This window comes from Dermacentor albipictus, chromosome 5 (genome assembly GCF_038994185.2).
Source record: "Dermacentor albipictus isolate Rhodes 1998 colony chromosome 5, USDA_Dalb.pri_finalv2, whole genome shotgun sequence".
Classification (NCBI taxonomy): Eukaryota; Metazoa; Arthropoda; class Arachnida; order Ixodida; family Ixodidae; genus Dermacentor; species Dermacentor albipictus.
This window is the reverse complement of record NC_091825.1, coordinates 163,995,784-164,019,993: the sequence shown is the minus strand read 5'-3', so window position 1 is coordinate 164,019,993 and position 24,210 is coordinate 163,995,784. Positions and strand designations below refer to the sequence as shown.

General features: G+C 42.6%; 1 protein-coding gene across 16 annotated transcripts in view; it reads right to left on the bottom strand.

Annotated features, from left to right (window-relative positions):
- The window catches only part of LOC139060218 (uncharacterized), a 44,725-nt gene that overhangs the window by 19,430 nt on the left and 1,085 nt on the right, over positions 1-24,210 (bottom strand). For 5 of the 16 annotated variants that reach the window (XR_011514704.1, XR_011514703.1, XR_011514700.1 and 2 more), the window contains exons 2-5: positions 20,990-21,036; positions 18,908-19,030; positions 18,502-18,595; positions 16,681-16,968 (exon numbers count right to left, since the gene is read on the bottom strand). Coding sequence is in view for 5 of the 16 variants with exons in the window: in XM_070539278.1 (XP_070395379.1) it covers positions 16,681-16,710 (30 nt within the window). In the remaining 11 variants the exon portion in view is untranslated. The other 11 variants (XR_011514701.1, XR_011514697.1, XR_011514699.1 and 8 more) reach the window with 9 other exon arrangements.

Below are 24,210 nucleotides of genomic sequence, written 5' to 3'. Positions count from 1 at the left end.
TGAGTCACATCAGCTACGTGGGAGCAAAATATACATTCAAAAAACAGAAAAAATAGGCACACTGTTATGTGCCACTAATCCTTTCCTAAAAAGCTGCAAGAATTTTAGGCGGTTTTGATAGAACTATAGCATGGCACAAAACTGATGGTGCTGTGCATTTGGTCACTGCAAGCAGCTGTACATTGTTAACCTCTCTGGCCAATCATGTCTGCTGCAGAAGCATCCCTAGTATGTCTCCCAATTTCAAGATACTTGATTTAGTGCAGTATCACTCTTTGTTGACCTTTTTATCAGACTGACGCAGACTACATGGTATAAAAAATTGGGCACTGAAAGCACCATGCCCCGCTCTGCTTTAATTGTTTCGCTTAAATCTTTTGTGTACCCAGCAGAAATTCTAGATTCTAAGCTTTTGTTTTAAATGTAACAAACCTCGTCAAATTTGGTGCAGTGGTTGCCGAGAAAAACGAATACTCCGTTTACATGTATTTAGATTGGAACACCCGAGCTAAAACTTCCTCTTAAACGCGCCCGCCACGCGGAGGCATTGCCGAGCCCAAACCGAAGGAGCAGTACGGGATCCACATTTTCTCTGCTGGAGGCACCGCCAAATTATACTGAACAAAGAAACGTTGCGTACCCTTAGTACACGTACAAATGTCCTCTTTATAGCGACAATGTAGGGGACTGCGGCTTGCACTGGCAGCCGGCTTTACCTATGCGCCGCCAGTCTGGTTCCTCAGACGTGTAACGATTGCGACAGTGTACGCGGCGCAAAAAGTACCTGAGACTCCTGCAAGACCAGACAAAACCTTGCCTATGTGCATTATCTAACTCCTTCTCATTACCGTTAAACAAAACTCGAGAACCCAGTAAAGAATTTCGTATTGAGCTGAGAGTACGCTGCACAAGGTCTACTGAAAGACGGAACTTTTAACGACAGCTTCTATGCTAACTTCAAGATGCATCGATAAGTAACTGTTCAATAACTGTAGAATAAATACGTCCACTTGCCTGTCTGTTCACGCCAATACCGCAAGCTCTTTTCAGAAGCACGAGACGGGCGCTGAAAAGCGTCGAGACATTTCATTCGGCGAAATTAACCGCTTGCATTTCCAATGCAGCGAAAAATCAAGTGAACGATTAGAGTGTATTTAACGACTTCGACGATGCAATCGGCCATTTTGGGAAGCTTTAGGCATGGATCGGCTTGGCTATTAGCCCCGAGAACGAACACGAGCGGCGCTGCGAGCGCCGCTCGCGTGACGTCAGGGCACGGACTCGCGCCTGTCGTCTGCTACAGTTCGGGCGTTGTCCGGGCGCTTTCTGCGGTGTTTTCGTTTGTTCGCCCTCGTTCTCTCTGCTTGTATAATTATGGTGGTCGTCTCAAATATATTTTTACGACGTCTTCCTTTGCGAACATTTATTCAAAGAGCTAAGTTCTTAGACAACAATGCAGCTCTCGAAGGCAACGCTACAGTGCCAGCCGAAGCGACGCAGACCAGCCCATTGCGGGTTTTTCATACGCGGATAGACAATCACAAAAGCATAGCCTATAGGAATCCAGTTATGATACCATACCTGCCGCGGTGCAACAAGTATGTCACAAAGCTGGCTATATATGACTTCTACAGCAGTCACGTTGATTTTATTCCGCTAAAACAGGTTTGCTCACGACGAGTAGTTCATAGTATAATATCGAATTTTTGCATTTCCTCACAGAAACGCTCGGCAGTAGCACGGGGACTTAACTAATACTGGAGCTTAGATTCTACACGCCTCACTTGCTTCTTTACCTGCTTGTCAACATTAGGCGGTTCTTCACATGTTTATTTTTTTTAAGCGGCGGAAACTTGAAGTAAAGTTAATGAAGGCTTACAGCTATTTACAGAGTACTAATAGGAATGTACCAATATATATTCCCTTTTCCGTGCTACACGTTCAACTCGCCTCTTTAGAGCGCGTTTGCTAATGATTAATAATGTATGTTATGTTCCTCTTTTTTTGTCTATGTTACCTAGTGTATATCATTTATTTATTTCAATGCCGCAGTGTGTTTTGCATTGTTATTGTGGAAATATTTTACTGTTCTTTCATATATTGTATAACTGCAATGTTTTATGGCCACTAAATAAATGTAATTTATATGGCGCTTGATGTGTTACCCCGTGCAGCCATATCGTACCTAAGGGGGTGAGGTTACCTCAAGCCACGTCTGTGCGGCTTTTTTCCCTCATCCACCTCCATTTACCACTCCGCTGTACATGTGTGTGTGTAAATGGAAATTAATAAATCAAATCAAACTCACTTGAGAAATTTACGGGTGCTTGTTGCTTGAGGAATATACATGACGAATCTGTTTGGCGAACAGACACAGGCTGCTCGGCCCAATTTTTTTAGTGAAGCATGCCTGCTGGACCGCATAGCTGCAGCCAGAAAGACGTCGAAGCGTCAATGACTAGTAGTATGGGACATATTCAAGATATCGAAATTCCCCCGGTGGAGGGTCAGAAATCAAGTGAAAGTATATGCAAGGCTTGTGGTGCTTTCTTTATGAATGTTTGCGATTGGATTGGAGCAAACTTAATTTAGCCTTAATTTATGTACCGACGAAGCGAATTGTTATCCGTTTGTATAAAAAAATAACGCTGGATCGAGACATTGTGAGACAGAAGGTGCTTGAATTTTCCTTTTGTAGGCAATCTAAGCTGCGGTGTAGTAGCTCGAGAATACTTTAGCCATTCCAGTTGGCGCTGTAAAAAAATGCTTTATGGTTTTAATTCGAAGTTGTAGTGAACTGATGGGTTTCGCGAACATAGCGTGCCTCACCATACGGACAGTCGATTGCTACCGTTACGTGATCAGGGGTGTGCCATATTGTCGATAAAGGCTACTGAGGGCCACTATGAAACATTTCATCACTTTCAATTGAGTGGCTCTCGATCTTAACAACGAAACTTTTCTCTCAGGTGATTGCTACTATGGTGTTTGTGAATTAACTATGTAAATACTCTACATGACCCGCCGTCGTGTTAGCAGCCATGAGCAATTCGTTTTTTGGAGGCCTGTTTCAGAGGGGGATGAAAGTAGCAGCAAACTTTTTCATAAGAAATGCGCGCCTAATTTTTTACGCAACAATGAATGGCTATATTTGAATAGAACAACACACCAGAGTAATAGGAATCGTGATGACAGCTTCGCTGGGCAGTGTCTTTCTAACATCGGATAACATGTTGACGCCAATTACCAAATTTTTCTTATCTCATAGCTAAATACTAAATGAATGTTAAGTGTTTAGCGAAGCATCATACACAACTTCGTGCGTTGAATTTGCAGATATTCTTTTTTTAGTCAAAATCTACCGATAGACACGGCGCATATATGCGTTGCAAAACCTAGTAGACCCCTTTAACGCTACTTAGCTTGCGATATCCAAGCCGCAAAGTTTCTCGACTCACACGCCTTTGAAGAGGAAACTGTGGTTAAGGTATGGCAGCTGAAAGAAGCCGACGTATTCTTCAATACGTACGGCTCAAGCCACCCATACCTCAAGCATACACGAAGGGAACGAGCGCGCGCGGCAGCCGAGCGAGCCGGAGCGAGCGGCGTCTTGGCCGTGACGTCACTCGCGAGAGGGCGTCACTCCTAATTCTCGCCGCTAATAGATGCGCACAACCTTTGGAAGCAACTTTCTTCTTCTTTTTTTTTTGTCGCCAGACAAAAATCGCTGTGTTAATCTTTTTTTTTTTTTTACAGAGAAGATATGTTTATATTAAGGGTATGGTGGCTAGCATACACTCTTAAGCATAATTACACCCTCTTGCCACACAACGATAATCGTCATCTGCTTGTCCGCATTTCCTTTCTTTAACGCGGCGAGCCCGGTACTTTCCAGTAACGAACGGCATGCGCGTTATCATTCCCGACAGGAAAGTAACAGGCAATGCTATCATGCTGATAACGCGTGTGCCGTTCGTTAGTGTAAACGCCGCCAGAAGTGAGGAACAATTCCGTGTGTCTTGAATGACGCTTGTACAGTTATCAGTCAAACCGCCTAATGTTGCCACTTCTCTGCTGTGCTTATGTGGGCTTTTTTCTAACCTTTCACAGTGGGTGCAGCATGTCCAGAACCACAGCGTCCTGCAGTCTATCCTGTTGCACGGGACTGGTGGCCACGCATCGTTACACAACTTCCCAAATAACAATAAGAGTCAGTTTGGCACTTAGTAGAGCAGTATACGAGGGATAAAAAAAAAATGTGATTGTTCCGCAAATATGTTCCGCAAATATATATTTCTCTATCATTCTTCTAGAGGTAATTCAAAAAACGAAACTATAGTCGGATGCAACTTAAGTATGCAGCGAAGCCTCGCCCACGGCCTCATAACCGCCAGCCACTGTTCCTCTGCGAGGCTGCAAATAATTCATACTTCAAACTTTTCCTGTTAGGCAAATAAGGCGGTGACCACAAAAATAAAATTATTAGCGCAAAATTTTATACATTTTCCCTCGCTTATTAAAGTATAATGGCGAAAGTCGAATTCTTTTCGAACTGAAAATTATAAAATGCTTGCTTTGCTGCAACTATTTGTTTTCAAGTTTCAGTGCAGTTGGCAGTGAAGTTTCATGAGTAAAACGGGTTCAGCAGTGAAATGAACTGTACCGCAGACTTTTGAAGAGTGAAATGCTCAGACTCCATACACTTTGTCCATGCCTGTTGCACACCTCACTGCTTCCGCCGATGAAAAGGCTCTTCAAGAACAGCAGACTCTCCGGATCTATCAAGTAGGATGCATTGTTGAAAAGGCCACATGACGATGATTTTGTTTGCTTTTGTGATTGGCTGGCTAAGCAACACAACCCCGCGCAGTTCACGTGCCATGGTTGCTATGTATTCTACTATAGAAATCTTTAATTTACATTTTCACTTGTTTACTTGTTCTTAACCTCCTGAGACCCGGGATGCATTTGGGTGCGCAGATTTTTTCCAAACTTTCAGAATACATCAGTAGGTGTATGAAGATGAAAAGTGTTAAATATTTTTTTAACAGCCCTGATAGTTTCAGCTCAGCGCGATGTCCAATATATTGGACACTGGGATGCTACCCGGTCTTTTTCACCCAGCGCGCACGTAATGTCATACCGCAGATATTTCGCTCAAACTTGTGTGCAAAATTATTTTAATAACTCGAAAGGCAAAGTAGTGAATAAAGTACAAAAAAGAGCATTCCTCTGCTCAACAAAAATTTTGCTCTTGTGTTCAGTTCCTGTGGGCAATTTCAAAACACTTCTTTTTCCTGGGTGATGCCGAAGAAGAGCCGACATTTCGTGAAAAAGATTTTTTTCCATGTCGCAGCCATGTAGTCTGCAACGGGCAGCGTTTGCAGTGTCAGCCAGCATTGAGCAGTGGGTAGTGCTATTTTTAGGGGTTCTCGAGGAGACAGTCGAGCCTGCCTTGATGGCGGGTGCAACTCAGCTTTGTTCTCACTCTTCGTTTCATCCTGCTTCTTCCCTTGAGCCACGAGAGTCTCAGCAACAGATTGGCGGAACTGCATAGATTTGAGTATTTCTTTCCGCTGTTTCTTTAGGGAGCGTATGTCCCGCGTGCACTGCACCCAGGAGTTGCTGAGGGCAATGTAGAAGAGGTGAAAGATGGCTCTGACTGTCCACTTGTTGACGCGTGCTTTTATCCTGTAGTAACTTATCATTTGGTCTGCCTTTTCAACACCCCCCATGTTGACGTTGTACATGCGCACAATATCTGGTCGAGGGACATCGATATGTTCGGTTCTTTACGAGACCACCTGCGACAGGTGTCTTGCGGGTCCTAGCTATGGATTGAAAAAAGAAAAGTTATCCGCTTAATTCACCAGACACGTGAGGCCGGTCCCCTAAAGAAAAAAAAAGAGACGCGATTTCGTCCACAAGCCGCTAAATGCCAACAGTACTCGCCTGCTGTTCATAACAAGGCCATCTCAAAAGCGCGGTCTAAATAACCGGGTTGAGTCCTAGCGTCCAACATAATGGACACGCGAAATCAAAGGAAGCGTGAAAAAAAGTAAGCGCGCCAAAAATTTAAATTTCGTAGTCTGCGCTTATGCTGTTGTATTAACTTTATTATAAAATCAAAGATATGCCCTGAAAGCACGTAGAAATAGGAGAAACAGTGCTTACTTCTCCGGCAGCTGCCGTAAAACGCCGCGCCGCTGAATGCCGCCATTGTGGAACTGTTTCGGCAGGAATATGAACGATGTATTTTCATCAATGCTGCATAGATGGCGCAAGCAGGTGTCCAATAAGTTGGACAGTGCGGTTTTATGAGGATGAAACCCTTGTGACAGAAGTGCTGTCTTATTTCTTAATGTCCAATATATTGGACAAATCCCCATAGCGGGGTCTCAGGAGGTTAATAGAGTTCTTCCTGCAGTCCTTTCCAGCGTGAGTCCATTTGATGTGGTTCCTTGTTTGCCACGTAAAGGAGAGGTGCATCTCACAGGCCTTATGTGTCTTTATGGTGAATGGTGGGCATTATTCATATTTGTATAATAAAGGTACCCTTCCCCTAATTTGCATAGGAAGGAGACCTAAGGTTGTCCCCCCCCCCTCGAAAAAAATTACAGCGTACGCGCCTGCCCTGTTGCCATTGATGAAACGACACAGAGGAATGCATAGAGCAAACTTTAGAGTCGGAAGGCTCGCATCGATGTCACTGGTTGTCCTTTCCCATTGTGCACCATTAAAAGCACTCATTGGAGTTAAAACAATGTTTGACTAGTTGCTAACATATTTCATAGTTTCCTTCCAGTGCAGACCCTCACTCCAGAATGCTGCAGGTCACACTGAACATTAATTTCCAAGTTTCAGTGCACTTCCTGAACCGCCCCCACTGCCAGATCCATCGACAGTAATTTTGGGTAGTTATTCCCATAAAACTTCTGGGTTCCTTGCCTTGGCACTCAACCTCAGTACACTGTAGCTACTAGTATAGGTGAGAAAATTATGCCGTATAAACAGAATGAAAGGCAATTTCCTAAACATGCAAAAGCATGCAAGTTCCTTCAACGCGCAAAAAGCATGGATAGCAGGCATATTTCTAATTTAGTGTGTTCACTGTGTGAAAGCTTACATTTACATATATGGAAGCATAGAACGAATGTTTCAAAGCATTAATTACATCCTTGAGCTTAATAATTAACATTAAAAATTCCGTATAATTTGGGCAATTTAATCTTACACATAAAACCAATTCATTCAGTTTTGCAGACACTAAGTGGGATCACAAGTTTCACTATGTCTTTTGGAAGAACGACACAGGAACATATTTTCTGCTGCAAAATGTTTTCCTGTAAAACATCTAATTGGGAAGAAAAGCATTCTAAAACAATACAAGGTTTTCAACTTACTTATCCCAAATGAAATATGCAGTAATCTTTGCCAGTCTGTCTTTTATAGTTCTTTTAACAAAGAAATTATTGCCATGTGATGCTTTGTGCACTACACACAAAATTCAGTAAATGACAATGTCATTCATGCTTAAAATAAAAAAGAACACTGCTTCCCCAAGTGTTGCTAGCGGCTACTTCCTAATATAGGTTATAGGCACTCAAAGTTCAAAATTTTCGAGTGGAAATAAGAGTGAAGAAAGGCAAATAAGGAGGTTAAAGTGAAAACACTGTATTAGGCACACCTGCAACTAATAGAGAAGAAAACTCAACTAACAACTCCATGGAGGTAATAGCAGAAGTGTCAAAGTATGGAAGAAAATAAACGAAGCACTAAATCGGAAGTCAGTCGATACACAAACGGATACGTTGAACATTGATTGCACTTTTGTAGGTGGTACAGAACTTGCAGACCATTTTAACAATTTTTTTGTTAAAGTAAGATGCATAGATCACGACATTCAAGATACAATGCATGCCGCTTCATTAAGAGAATCTTTATTCCTAAAGCCTACTAGCATCCCTGAGATGATTACAACATTTCCATCCTTGAAGAATAGCCATAGTCGATACGTCGATGATTTAGAAATTAGGCCAATTAAGTACGTCGTAGACTTACTTGCAACTGCAGTAATGTACATTTTTAATATTTTCCTGTCAACCGGAGTTTTCCTGCGTAATATGCAGGTAGCGAGAGTAATAGTTCACAAAGGAGGTGACAAAAATAATATGGGCAATTATCGGCCAGTATCTATACTTCCTGTGCTATCAAAGGGACTCGAAAAAATTTTTTAACTTTCATATCGATAATTTTTCGCAAAAACATAGCCTGCTAACCGACTGTCAACACGGGTTTAAGAAAAAGCGGTCTACGGAAACTGCTTTAAGTATACAGAAGAAGCTTATTCTAGAGAACACTGAAAAAAATTTTCTGACTTTAGGGTTATACTTAGACTTCAGCAAAGCCTTTGATAGGGTCAACCAGAAATTGCTGCTGATAAAGCTGGAAACATATGGCTTCCGAGGAATAACACTTGAACTTATCTGATCTTATTTAGAAAGCCGACGTCAGTTTGTTGAAATTAATGAGAACAGATCGCAGATAAAATCTTTGACAGCGGGTGTGCCCCAAGGTAGCATTCTTGGCCTGATACTTTTCCTGTATTACATTAGTGATATTGTACAAGTGAGCGATATGTGTAAATTTGTCCGTATGCAGATGATTGCTCTGTTTTCTTTACAGGTAAAGATTTAAAAGAAATAACACCTATAGCAAGCTCCGTTTGTTATGGACTTCGAGCATGGTCTAAGGCAAACGGCCTCATCCTCAATGAAACCAAAACAAAATGCGTTGTTTTTCACGCTCTGGGAAGTTTTACTACATTGTCAGATAATATTGTGTGCGGTCTGTATAAAATTAACATTACGTCATCCATAAAAACCCTAGGCATAATACTCACAGAGCATATGTCCTGGAATGAACACGTTAGTCATATTTGCTCAAAGGTATGAAAAGTTGTTGGTGTGTTAAATTGCAATTGAAGTGCATTACCTTTTCAAGTTAAGCGTCTCATTTATCATGCTCTTCTCCATCCACACCTCAGTTACTGTTCACTTATATAGGGTATCACTACAGCGCAAAATATTTAAATGCTGGAAATACTTCATGAGAAAGCAATTCGGGCGATAGCGAACGTTTGTTTTTTCGAGCATACGCAAGAGCTTTTCCAACAAAACAGAATAATCAGAGCCCGTGACATATATAAATTCAAAACATTACTAAGCTATAGAAATGCTATGCCGGGAAAACTCGATTCATTCCTAGCCCCGGCAACTCTACAACAAAATAGAAGTGCATATTCATATCGTCAGCAGGCACCATGGCAGATCCCTTTTTCACATACTAAATATGGCTGCCAATGCCTTAAACATACACTACCTTCCCTACTTAACTATTTTAACCAACATGTTGATGTGTTATCTCTAAACATAACTAAAATATTGGATTTGTTCTTATAGATGTGTATTGTCAACTGCTCCAACAGTTCCGTAGAACTTGTCATATATTCTCATTTTGTTTATACGTTCACACTAGTAACTACTACTCCTAGAATCCAGGTTTCCACTGCAGTGATTGTGCCCGAACCACGTGGCAGGGTTTCGTGTCGTAAACTGGATGCTGCAAAGGGCGTCTTCACGTTTGTTAAAATTCAAGGATGTGACGACGCCCTGGGCTACGTTGCCGAGATGTCTGTCGCGAAAGCAGCAACCTATATGCAGATTTTTCTTTTTTTATGTTTTTTAACATAGATGCACATATATATTTGCAAGTATGTAAAATAATTTCTAAAAAAAAAGAATGTTTCCTGATGGTAACTTGTGTTTATTGTAAACTTCTGTGAAATTTGTTATATCTATATATGTATGTGTGTGTATGTATATATGTGTATATATGTATACATATATTGTTTTTGCATTCTTATTTATTTATTTATTTATTTTACAATACTGCAGGCCATCGTCGGGCCCATGCAGGAGTGGTTACAACATGGAATACAGTACAAAAAAAAGAATAAACTTAAACTAGTGTATCCAAAACAAAGAGTATTAGCACACACAAAAATGAACATACTCAATAAATATATACACTGTTTAAATGAGCCGTCCGGGAAGCAGGCGAAACAGCGTTTACCATAAGAATGCATCTACAGAGGCTGCATATGAAATACAGGTAATATCACCATTCGAATTCCAGATTCTCAATACTGTCAATAATTGCGTTGGCAGATGGGCAATTTACAGCTCTAGAGGGTAGTATGTTCCAATGGGAAATGGCGTGTGGGAATAAAGAGTACTTGCGAGTGTTATTATGGCTGGGATGGTGTCGTATTGATTTATTATGGTTGGTTCAGGCAGAAAGTCTGAATGGCGCTTGAATGTATGTTACTTGTGGTACTCAATAGGAGCCGTGACAAAGTAAGCATAGAAATTTTAATCTGGAAATCATTCTACGTTGAGCCAGTGATTGAACGTTAGCCTTGACGCGCAGGTTTGTAATGCTCGTTTGACGTGAATATTTTGAATATATAAATCTCAATGCTAAGTTCTTTATGCGTTCTAGTTTCTCGGTTAAATACTTCTGGTGTGGGGCCCAAATAATGTCAGCATACTCTAAAGAGGGTCTAATGAGGGTTCTGTGTGCATTTAACACTAGGAGGTGTGTTTCTAACTTTTCTTCTCAAGAAATGTAGTTTACCTAGGGCCTTGTCATACATAATATTTATATGAGTTTCCCAATCTAATTTCATTGTAGGAGTGACCCCGAGATATGTGACCTCCTCGTATTTTCTTAGTGATATATTGTTTATTGTGTATGTAAACTGAAGCGCATTTTTCTTGTGAGTGAAGGAGATACTGGTAGTTTTTGATGCATTCAGTTTCATCCCCCTGTAAGGGGGGTCTATTCGGCTCGTAGAGCAGCAGCGACAAACTCAGCACCAGCAGGTAGGGCGCAGCCAGTGAACGAACTGGGTACGTGCCACGCGGTGGCAACGGGGCTTTTCAGCCTGCCGATCTTCTTCGTCACAATCCCCCCCGGAATTGAAGAGTAGCCATCCTGGCGACCTAGGAAGAGGTGGGCGGATCGTAATACTGCTTCAGCCGGTCAATGTGCACAGTCTCTCGCCCCCGACGACGCAGATCAGAAGATGGCGATACGGGTTCGACCACGTAGTTCATTGGTGATGTTTGTGCAACTACGCAGTAGGGCCCGTGGTACTTCGGGAGGAGCTTGGACGAAAAGCCAGGAGCAGCAACAGGCGGGACCCAAAGCCACACGAGTGAGTCGACGGGGAAGGGGTGAGGGGGAGGATTGAGGTCATGGCATTCTTTTTGGCGGCACTGTTGAGCAGACGTCAACGAACGGGCCAGTTGGTGGCGTTTCTCGGCGTGCTGAGCAACCGTAGAAACAGGTGAGCATTCAGCAGGGTCCAGCCGGTACGGGAGAACTGTATCAATGGTGCTGGAGGGATGGCGGCCGGCCGTAAAGCAGAAAAAATGGTGAGAATCCGGTGGTGGCTTGAGAGGCAGTGTTATATGCGTAAGTGACGAACGGAAGTACAAGGTCCCAGTTGGAGTGGTCAGATGCAACATAAATTGATAGCATGTCACCAAGAGTTCTGTTGAATCGTTCTGTTAAGCCATTGGTCTGTGGATGATAAGCAGTAGTAGTGTGGTGAATAATTTGGCATTCAGATAAGAGTGACTGCAGGACATCTGAGAGGAATACGCAGCCCCGATCGCTCAACAGTTCACATGGTGTGCCATGGCGGAGAACGAAGTTGTTTATAATGAACGAGGCGATGTTTTTTGCTGATGCGGCAGGCAAGGCGGCGGTTTCAGCATACCGTGTCAAATGATCTACGGCGACAACAATCCATCGGTTGCCCGCGCCAGTAGATGGAAGAGGCCCATAGATATCAATGCCGACACGGTCAAATGGCTGAGCTGGGCAGGGAAGTGGTTGGAGAGATGTGGTGGAGAGATGCGGGACACATTGGCATTGCTGGCAGGCAATGCAGGAGCGTAAATATTTGTGGACGAAGGTGTACATCCCTCGCTAATAATATTGTAGGCAAAGCCATGTGCAAGTTTTGACACTCCGCCGTGACCACACTGTGGGTCAGAATGAAAAGCGGAGCAGAACTCTTGTCGTAGGTGGCGAGGCACTACTAAAAGCCATTTGCAGCCCTCATTGTGGTAGTTACGGCGGTATAAAAGTCCATCCTGGATTGTGAAATGCTGCACCTGTCGGCGTAGCGCTCGAGGTGCCGAAGTTGCCGGAGGATTTGACAAAAAGTCGAACACCATGACGATCCATGGGTCGTTTTGTTGCTCCGATGCCATGTCCAGGATGTCAAGTGGTGAGATGTCATGTCTGTCGGTAGAAGTGCTGCTGTCTGAAGTCACTGGAAAGTGCGAGAGGGCATTGGCGCCAGCGTGTTTGCGTCAAGAGCGATAAACGACACGGATATCATATTCCTGGATTCGGAGGGCCCACCAAGCGAGGCGGCCCGACGGGTCTTTTAGGTTGGACAACCAGCTAAGAGCGTGATAATCCGTCACCACATCAAAGCATCGACCGTAGACATATGGACGAAATTTTTGAAGAGCCCATACGATAGCCAGGCACTCTTTTTCTGTTACTGAGTAATTGGCCTCAGGTTTCGTGAGGGCACGACTGGCATAGGTGACTACGTATTCGGCATTAGTGTTCTTGCGTTGTGCGAGCACGGCACCAAGGCCGACACCACTGGCGTCAGTGTGAAGTTCTGTAGGTGCGCTGGGATCAAAATGCCGCAAGATTGGCGGAGACGTGAGTAGGTGATTGTGACGAAGAAGATCGGCAGGCTGAAAAGCCCCGTTGCCATCGCGTGACACGTACCCAGCACCTCCACCAATTGTAAAGGGGGTTTATTCGGCTCGTAGAGCAGCAGCGACAAACTCAGCACCAGCAGGTAGGGCGCAGCCAGCGAACGAACTGGGTACGTGCCATGCGATGGCAACGGGACTTTTCAGCCTGCCGATCTTCTTCGTCACACCGCAAATGTTGCACCAATTTTGTACAGCAGCTAACGAATCATTTAGTTTTACCTGATCCTCTCTGGTATTTGTAGCCAGGCCAGCAGCTGGGCGAACAACAACTTTATTGCGGTTGCGCAAGTTACATATATAGTGAAGCCTACGTGACGTAACAGATCACGGGATCACTGGTGCGGCCCCAAATTCACAGTTCTTCGCTAACACACGCAGTTCTGTTAGCCACTCGTTAAACATCTCGCCTTCTTTTTGGTTCCTTGAACCGAAACGGAATTCTTGGAATGTTAAGTTCGTTGCAGGCTTGTAATGATCCTCAAATTTCTTAATCAGAACTTCAACGTCATTCCTGTCTTCCGCTTCATCGAACTTGAAGGTACTGTACGACTTCCTAGCCTCTTCGCCTATGGTAACTAGCAACGTGGCTGCTTGAACGTCTTTTGGCTGCTTGTTCAATTGCGTAACAATGGAAAACAGCAGAAACTCACTTTTCCAAGTTTTCCAGGCAATCCAAGGGTCGTGCGACGGATCCATAGCCTTCGGGGGCGGTAGTAGCGTGGACGCCATCGACATATTGGCTGGGTTTCGCTGCCACCGCTGCTACCATGTAGCCAGGCCAGCAGTTGGGCGAGCAACAACTTTATTGCGGTTGCGCAAGTTACATATATAGTGAAGCCTACGTGAGGTAACAGATCACGGGATTACTGGTGCGCCGTGACGACTGCAGATTCAGCCGTGCTACAGTATTCACTGTTGTGTACACTACGCGTTAATCGGCGAATAGGCGCATTTGAATAGGCGGCTGAGCGCATGAACGAATATCATTGATGTAGATCAGAAATAGGAGGGGCGCAAGAACCGAGCGTTGTGGAACACCAGAAAAAAAACGTTGATGTAATCAGATGTAATATCATTCACAGCTACGCATTGCTTTCGGTTTTCGAGATAGTTCTTGATCCACGATACTGTTTTCTCGTGTACACCAATGGCAATTAGTTTAGTAATAAGATCTGGATGAGGAATAACATCAAAGGCCTTTGAAATATGTAAGAAAATGGCATCTATTTGGCTTCTGTTATTTATTGATGTAGCTACATGATGGGTTAACTCAGCTGAGTAATAGTACTTAGACTTGAACAGAATCCATGTTGCCGGCTGTATTGTAGGTTATTATTCTCTAAGTGCAATATTATGGCCTTATAAATAATATGTTCGAACAATTTACTGGATGTACATGTTAATGAAACAGGTCTATAGTTACGTCGAGTTTAGAGCCAGATTTGTGCACAGGTATTACTTTGGCCCTTCGCCAGTCATCAGGTATCACTGAAGTTTCCAAAGATTGCCTGTAAATTACGTGTAAGTATTTTGACGTCCAAACTGCATGTTCTTGCAAAAAAGCATTTGATATAAGATCAGAGCCACAGGGATTCTTTACATCCAGTTTTTGTAAGAGTAAAAAAATTCCTTGTTGGTCAATATCTATTTCAGGCATTGGATTCTCGAACTGATACTGTGGAGAGGGACCGTTAAAGGTAGTTCTGTTAAATACAGATTGAAAAAATTCATTAAATTTGCTTGCTATGACGTCAGGTTGAACAACTGTCTCGTTCGAAACAGTAATCTGCGATACGGTGTGCCGCTCCCTCGATAGGTAGCGCCAGAATTTTTGTGGTTTATTCGTCAGGTAAGAAGGCAGAGTAACAGTGAAAAAACGCTCCTTGGCCATATGGATCTTATATTGTAGTAAGCGTATGAGATCTTGAAGGTCACGTGTGGTTTTCTTTCTGCGCTTCCTCTTAATTTTTCGTTTTAAATGTATTACTTCGCGCGATACCCAAGGATGTTCTCTGTTCACTCGTTTCTTTCTGGAGGGAATGTAGTTTTCTTCACAAAAGTGCACAATACGCTAAAAACATAACCATAATTAATTTACGTCATGAAGTAATGAAAACTGCAGAAAGCAGGCGTTTAAATATTCTGAGATAGCATTGTCATCCGCTCTTGAGTAATCCCTGATAACAGCAATCGATGGCTTAACGCGTTCACGGTTTCCTAAAATTGGACAGGAGAATACAATCATTTTATGGTCCGAAATGCTATTTTCAACGTTTAATGTGTTATTTTGAAATAGACTACTTACGAACATCAGATTAAGCACAGAACATGACGGACCAGCTATTCTAGTTGGTTCGGAAACTAGCTGGTCTAAAGAAAAGGTAAATGACATGAACAACAGAGATTCAGCACTTTTTGCGTCACAGCTGTTGTGCGAAAGATTAGACCAGTTGATTCCTGGTAAATTGAAATCACCTGTGATGATAATATTGGAACGTGAATTAGTGTGTTGTGCAATGTAATTGTGCATAATGTCTAGGCATACGGGGGGCGCATTCGGAGGTCGATATAGGCCACCTAGAAATATGCTTTTTCCATTAAATGTAAGTTTACACCATACGCTTTCATGGTCAGGTATGCTGTTTAAAACTGTGAATTTTATGTTAGATTTAATTGCGACAGCAACACCTCCCCCCCGCGATTCTCTGTCTTTTCGTATGGGCCGATAAGGCGGAAACACTTCGGAATCCTGGACGCTTTCGTGAAGCCAGGTTTCCGTGATGACTATAACGTGTGGGTGATGGGCTGCAACTATGCTTTCAGGTAGGCTGAAGTTATTGACTACGCTGCGTGCATTCAGTGATAACACTCTGATACATTTCGTACATTGTTGTCACGTGCAATCGCGAGCTGCTGAGCCAGCATGTGCAGAAGTTATCGGTTTAGATAGTTCAATTCTTCTGTCCTCACACTCATTCCATATGAAGGTTTTGCCATTTATTTTTAGTTTATCAAATGCCAGAGATACCTTTGCCCCTTTCGCCTTGTCACTTACTGTAGAATGCCATAATTTAGCAAGTGTGTTGCGTACTTTCTTTGAGAAATCTTCGGATATTGAAATCTGGGTGTTTTTCAGCTAGAAGCAGCTGGATAATATTTTGTTTTTCTCAGCGAAGTTGAATAGCCTGATAATAATGGGGCGTGTCCTTTGGCTTTGCTTTGTACCAATTTTGTGAAGTCGTTCTATTGAGTTAACTTCTATTCCTAGGATCTTCCTAAATATACCGTCTCGCACTTCTTCTTCAAGTGTTTTAACATCTTCAGCAGAGCTCTCTCTTAATCCATAAATTACTAGGTTATTCCGCCTACTTCTATTTTCTAGATCATCGACCTTCGATGCCAGAAATTCTACTTGCGTCATGGTAGATTTACAAGATTCCTCGCAGTGTGCTATCTTGTCTTCGCATTCTTTCCATAATCCCCTTTCATTCTCAATAACTGTCATTCTTTCTTGCAAATCTGCAACTATTGTCTCCACGTGCTTGATATTTGTAGACAGTTGTTTCAGTGTTTTGTTCGTTTCCTTTTGTTCTCTTAGAATGCGTTTCATTAGTTCCCGCTGCGAACATTCATCTGAATCAGAGTCAGGACCTGGATTTTGTTCAACGTCTCCGAATGTTAGTAACATTAAGCAGACAACATTAAAACAATCTTGCAAAATAGCAACACAGCATTGTGGACTTTGGAGCACCATTAACGTTACGTCATTGTCTCTAGTTGAAGAGACTAAATGCTGGTCACTAACCTGTGCGATCAGAAAAAATTCGATCAGCATCCGTACTCGTTCAGTGCTTCCAAGTCCACTGAAGGTAACGTCGAAAAGGCTGCTGCTTTTATCCGGGTGCCATGGTGTCTCTGTCGACGTCACCGTGCTGGTCAGGTGGTCCCAGTGCAGTGCACGTGGTACAGCTTCCTGCGACTTGTTTCGTCCGATGAAGCCAGCAGGGCAGACAGCCAGAGGTAGCAGTAGATAGGCCTGATGCAGCGCATGCTCAGACCCTGCGTCGACGAATCCGGTCCTCGACAGCACGATCTGTGCGATCAGAAAAAATTTGATCAGCATCCGCGCTCGTTTGGTGCTTCCAAGTCCACTATGATATATGCAACTGAGCCTGTGTTAAATAATAATATGCAAGATAACAGATTATAATTGTATACTGGGAGTCATTTGACACAACTGTATTACAACTAGTTTCCATGTAATAACATGAAAATTTCTATATGTATTTGCGCTTAAAAACTCTTATATCCACACTTTATCCGTAATTGTATTGCTACACCAGCTGCTTCCGTGCCTGTCTGGGAGACCGGAACTTTGTCAAGCCGAAGAGAATTCGGCTTTTTTTCCGGCTCTCCCTTTTTCACCTTGTATCCAGTGGTGAAAATAAAAATTATGATGATGATGATGATGTAGCAGAATATGTTCATAGAAGTGAAATGCCACTGTACTGAATTTTGTTAAACTGAAAGGCATTTGCATTGGGTTGAATGGCGTTTCGATGGGGGATATAAAAAAGTTCGTACAGCTGAATAATTTGTTCAAGTGACGTTCAAGTGGTAGTTTACTGTATATTGGTTTTCTTGGATAAAAAATTTACTTGGAAACAGTGCCTTGTATGTCCTCATTTTTTCTTAAACATTGCTCGATGAACAAGAGGTGCAAAAAGACACCTTTCTATTTTGTCTCTTCTGACCTAACTGGCATTTGGCAAATACCTCTTGCGTGCGGGAGAAAGTAAGGAGGGGGAGAGGGGGGGGTATATTGGAAAAAGTTTGGCAGTGTTTGGCTCCTCCTGGGGTGGTGTTAGAGGTGTGTATGAACCACTGCTTAGATAAATCGAACTCAGTACCTTTTTCTCAGTACAAGCATTCGTGAATGTTAACTTGTTATTCCAGTAGTTTAAAAATGCCTGCATAGGCCCTATATCACAATATGTCCCAAGCCTCCTATATTTTTTTTTTATTTAAAAGGACTTGAAAGAATTCGAACTTCACTGTTAATGAAAAGAATGTTACAACTTTCAATAGCAAGGGATTGCTGTTATCAAGACTCCACAAAATGATGCAAAAAGAGCTGTTCTGCCATGAACAATTTTCAATATTGTAATTCTGAGAAGCGGTTATTAAGTCTTGAGGAGAAAGTTTGTTGAATGTATGTTCCAGCTTGTAAACCGCGCACAAACTATTTGAGGGCGGTAAGATTTTTTATTGTTTAATATCAAGAGTTGACGAACAGCCACAGTTCAGCAATGTCATGTGTTTTCTCATTTTGAAGAGCAAAAATTATTTCAACATATCTGAGCTATCAACCCTACAATAGTCATGACATTAGCCATTAATCAAGTGGGGGACAAAGATTACAATTTTTATCCTGTGTACATTTAGTTGGTCTAATATGGCGATGGTTCATCTCAATATCCCCACTCACCAGAGGGCTACAGGATTGGGACACCGCCTGGGCATATGTAGGAATAAAATTAAGGCACCGACTATGTGGGCAATGAAGCTATGAAGCAATGAAGGGATGGTCAGAACATATGCAGTAAGCATTATCATGGTACCACACCTATTGGTGCTGCTGCTGCCTTGCCCGCTGAAGAGGGGCAATCCAGTGGTGATTTTTGTAGACAGTGCCATCGACATCATGATGATTGAAAAGTCTGAAATGGTATCATTGTGTACATTATTCACATAGCCCAGTGGGTCACTGGACAAACTATGACTGTTTCCCAAACAGAAGATAAATCAGTCCATGCTTGCATGGAGGAAAAATTGCACAAGCTTAGCAAGAGTCAATGACAAGAATGCAGGAAAGTGAAACACTGTGGCAACAACAAGGCAAAGAAAAAGAACTGCATGAAGCACAGAGATCTAAGCATCGTGCCAGTGCTGCTAGAGGATTGCTCACTCAATATGAAAGTTCAGTTCCAATCATGCATACTACCTCTTGGTTTAGCTTAAGGATTGCTTACCTCAACAAAATAATGCCTCTTGTCACTCTCAGTTGTCCCCATGAGTTTAAAGCAGTCTTTCACAACCTAGGCTGAGAACACTCCCAAGAAATGTTGTATCCTGTACACAAGCCATGCAAGTTCCTGTAATATTTGAAGGATCCACATCTCACAGTATAACACAAGGTTGTGAAGAAGACAAAGGCATATTGAAATGAGCATGACAGCTCAATGCCTACTGGCAAAGGCTTTGCAAAATTTTTACAGCAATAATGCATTGTGGTGCCTCAGAACCACTGGGATTAGCAAGATTCCACTGTAACTGGAATGAAAAAATACTGTGTTCTAATTGACTTACAGTGCGGTGTTAAGCACGACAGCAGCACTGCATTAAAGCATCAATGTTCTAATCGATTTTGCTCAAACATGTTATGGTACGACTTTTAGTGACTAAGCAGCATTTGTACAAAGGCACCAAGCTGGTTTGCTTCAAGAAGTGTCTTCTGATCTATACTTTGAGCAAAAATGTTGCACTTATTGCTGGTTCTTTGGCATGCAAGTCTTAAAAAAAATGGGATTAGCATGCATCTTACTCAGTAACAGAAACTTAGCAAGTGTACCTACTTGGCTTGGACCTTCAGGGTTACAGATACATGGGCATTGACATGTACAGTCAAAGACATAAGAAAGTGCCTGGGACCTCCAAAATCGTTCGTAATACTGGTCCCTTCGTTGTAAAGATTGTACACCACACCGCCGCTAACAATTGAGCAGGCTGGACATGTCAAAGAAGAGAGAACCCTTATTCTATGAATTAACGGGCACTTAGTGAAATAGGTCACTAGTATTTTTGTTTATAGTTTGTGTGGCTGAATGTGCGACTAACATGTCACTAACCTTGCTCAAGTTTAATGTTATTGACGCATGCGCAGCAGGAGTTGAACGACAATGACTCGCCTTCCCTTTCTTCTTTTACTCTCTTTATGCCCATTGCGAATTGTATATATTTGTGCACACTTCAATAAAGGTGTTGTCGGCAGTCAGCGCTCGTTCTGTGTCCTTCCTTGTCCGTGTTTTTTGGTGCTGTTTTAAATATGAAACATCTTCAGTGGCTTTCTTGATGACCGACGCCGGAGTTCTACGGCAGACATCCGTTATCCTTGCCTTGAACTAATCTGACTCTATCTCAATTACGTAAGCAAGATCATTCACATAAATAACCCCAAAGAAAGAAATCGAGTGGAGAGAGGTCACATGACCTAGCGGGCCAATTCACAGGCCTGTGCCTTCCAATCTATCGCGCACTGAAAGTCGCATCCAGCCAGTTTCGTGCTTGGCTGCTGCTGTGTGCGGGTGCCCTATCTTGCTGATACCACAGAAGTGGAAGAGGTGACAGCGGGACTTCACAGAGAAACTCATCCACCACTCCTTCAAGGATTTTGTTGATGTAACACTGTCCAGTGAGTATGTGATCAAAGAAGATGGGACCGATTATAGCACCAGCATAAATTCTGAATCACAATTTGGGCAACTACTGGTACTGGTGCCTATTGCACTTCACACAGCGTGCATTGGAGTCCCTCCACTAGTGCGCATTATGCAAATGTACCTAGGCGTTTCGGCGAAAATTGGCTTCATCTGTGCACATGATGTTGCTCAAAAGGTATGATGACTCATGGGCTTTTGCGAGAAATTTAAACGATTCTACGGGTCCCTATCTTCCAAGCATTGTTGCTGGTTAAGGTGGGACGGGTGAAAGGCTGTCATTTAGAATTCTCCAAACTGACTTGGAAATTGGTACCTGGGCGGCCACGTTCCGCATGCTAGCATGAGGATTTGAGGCCATAAATGCTAGAACATCCCTGCGTAGGCTAGGACTCAAACGTGGAGTCCTCAGCCGGTTTGTTGAAGCTGCCGGTTTGTCTCAGGTTTTCACAACTTCTGATGATAGTCGATGCATTTGGTCTACCGCCACACTTCCATTAGTGATATACATATTTGCAGTCTTCCTCTTGTTGCCATTTGCAGATGGCAAGGCGAGGATCATGCTTACTGGGTGCTCATTAGAGAAACACATGGCAAATGGGATGGAACAAAACGTACCTTTAAATCTTTGCACTGACGTCAATTCACTTTTGTGGTGACAGGTTCTGTAGCAAAAAAATAAAAAATCCGTGCACTTTATCTACGCTAAAACAACAGCTATCACAACTTTTTTCCAGGTAACACCAAACGAGACGTGTTACTTCAGCAGGGATGCGGCAGATGAGGCATTAGGTCGATCACAATGTTTTTCTTTATTTCCTTTATTGCATCCTGGACTACTCAGAGGGAGCATGTTCGAGGGCGCTGCTTTATGATGCAAGTGGGAGCACAGTCATGTGGTATTCTCCATATTTCACAGGGTTTATTTATCTATCATAAAAAATTAGTACGCAATTAGTACGTCGCTGAAAATATCGCAGTTAGATGTCCCTTGGCTGTGCCTTTAGATGCCTCATTTATAATTTGATAATTAGGATAGTACATGTCGACTTAGATAATTAATTAAATGATCAAATTAAATCTGTAACGAAAAAATTACTAGCAGCTACTGCAATGTACTGTAAACAATATTCGCTAGGTTTTCTTCGAGTAACGCATTGCTCTCTTTTTAAATCTTGGTGCATTATAATTAATTGGGACACTCTGTATATATTTACGTTTGCATGTAAGTGATGATGTTACCATCCGTAATAAATGTTGTAAGTTATTAGAAATGTTCTTTTTTTCATGAGTCGTTGACATTACTTACTGTAAAAAGAAGCAACACCGAGACACACAACATTCACGTGCATTTCATACGCCGTTGATAAAAGAGTCTGCTGACGGGGTCAGTGAAGTTTATAGGTTTCATTCATGATCAAAAAAGCACGCAAAACAATTTGAAGCGTCGTGAGCATACAACAACATATTCATTCTCTAGACATAGGCTATCCATACCGTTATAAATAATTCTTGATTGGCTGCCTCCATCTCTTTCAAAAATATTATAAACTTTGTCCTGTGTGTATATTTAAATATATTGCATATGTGCATGGTGTTTACAGTGGAAATTTAAAATAATGTTGAAGTGAGAAAGTATGGATAAGGCAGCCACCGCGAGTGCTTCTGATGGCCGTGTCGCCCTATTGTCAGGATTTGAAGAAATAAAGTGACCCGCCGTGGTTGCTTTGTGGCTATGGGGTTAAGCTCGAGATCGCTAGATCTCGAGCTTAACAGCCATGTTATCTCGTGTTAAGCTCGAGATAATATGGCTGCTAAGCTCGATATCGCCACATCTAATCCCGGCCACGACGGCCGCATTTCGATGGGGGCGAAATGTGAAAACACCAATGTACTTAGATTTAGGTACATGTTAAAGAGCCCCCCGTGGTCCAAGTTTCCGGAGTCCCCCACTATGCGGTGCCTCACAATGAGATCGTGGTTTCGGCAAATAAAACCGCATAATTTAACATTCTTTTTTGCAGAAATAATCGAAAATATTAATTAAAAGCCGTTCAAGTCTGCGCCAACAAGGATGCAGTAAGCTATTAGCCTCAGTAAAATTTCAAGGGAAAAAGTCGAGGAAAGTGAAAAGAAACCTCAAATGATGTGGGTGACAAAGCACTGGTATTGGCACTTTAGGTGTGTGTGTGGGGGGGGGGGGGTAAGGGGGAGGGAGGCTTCGGCTTCGCCTAGGGTGGGGGGCTCAGCCCCCCCCTCCCCCGGGAAATCTCCGGAGGGGGCTCGGGCCCCTGAGCCCCCCACATAGTCTCCGCCTATGCTGCTATGTTAACATGGATGGTATTATATGTGCATTTCTCAAGTGAATAAATTAAACAAAGTACAAGTAGTTCATTTTCAGGGGAAGCAACACTGAAGCAATCAATTTTGCATCCTTCCATTTTAAGGTGAAAGCCTTAGATGCCTATGCTTCAAGGTCTCATTGTGAGGTACAGAAAATATCATGTGACCCAAGGAAGGCCAGAAGCGAACGAAAACATGTCCAGCCATGTATAAGACATGATTAATGATTATCGAAGTTATCACTATGTGGTACCTGTTTCCAAGTTCCTGTGATGATGTCAAAGGTTATTTCAGATGCACTGCTTCATCACTATCATTATATACAGTTCTTAGATATGTGAATGCATTGCTTGTAGAAAACAGGTAGGTAGAACCATAACGCAGAATGGACCATTTGTTAAAGAATTGGTTTTCTTCAAATGACGATCCATCTAGTATAAGATTTTTATAATGAGTGGGACATTGCACCAAACTGGTAGCCCATGACTGTGAGGTGCTCATTGTTACCAACCTTCTAGTGAAAAAAATATACTTTCAAAGAACTACCAAGAAAAGAAATGTATAGATATTGTTTTATGATGGCCCTTGAGAGTGCGCTTTATGCGTGAGAGGGTGAATGTTGCAAGTTTACAGAGATGCTGAGTGCATAATTGAATCATAGTGTCCGTAATTATGTATGTTGATGCTAGTTTTTCATGATAGATATAGAATGGAGCAAAAGTGCTTAATAGCTAGTGCTGGGGTAGCTGAACAGTGAGAGAGAGAGAGAAGGGAAGACGGAAAGGCAGGGAGGTTAACCAGACTGAGTCCAGTTTGCTACCCTACATGTGGGGAGGGGAATGGGGAGTGAAAGAGAGAGAGAGAGAGAACATAGGTGTGGGATGTCTATAGTCGGGCACTCAAGTCTGTTCAGCGCTTTTTCACTGAACAGTGAAATGCACATTATTGCAAGGACCTGAACTTTAATCAAAGTGGTGACAATAGTGGTCAAAGTTTTCTTATTATTTGTACTAATGCAATGTGAAGTTGGGGATCACGATCCTGGCAACGAAAAATGAAAATTAATATGACAGCGGCCATTGTCAGCTTAAAGAACTGGGTGGACAGACAGACATGGGAAACCAGCACTTAAGTGGTGTCGGAGCAAAGCTGGAACTTATGGCTGAGCCAAATAACTTATAAGGGCTGTGGCGCACACGATAGCTGCGCGCGGGTATGATATACTAGAAATCATCAAGCAGTATCTGCCACATGGTGTTAGCACATGCTGCCTGCACTGATAGATCTCCCACCGAGCTCCTACATCTATACGAATACACAGCTACAAAATACATGCCGAGATGCAGGATCCGTCCAGTAAAGAGAACAAATTCACCAGTCGCCTAATATGACATTGACCGACACCTACAGAAGTCGCTTAATCATTTAAATAATTAGGTGAGAATGACTTGGTTCGACAGGCAAGGTTCTGACTGGTGTTGTATAAGTCGCAGGTC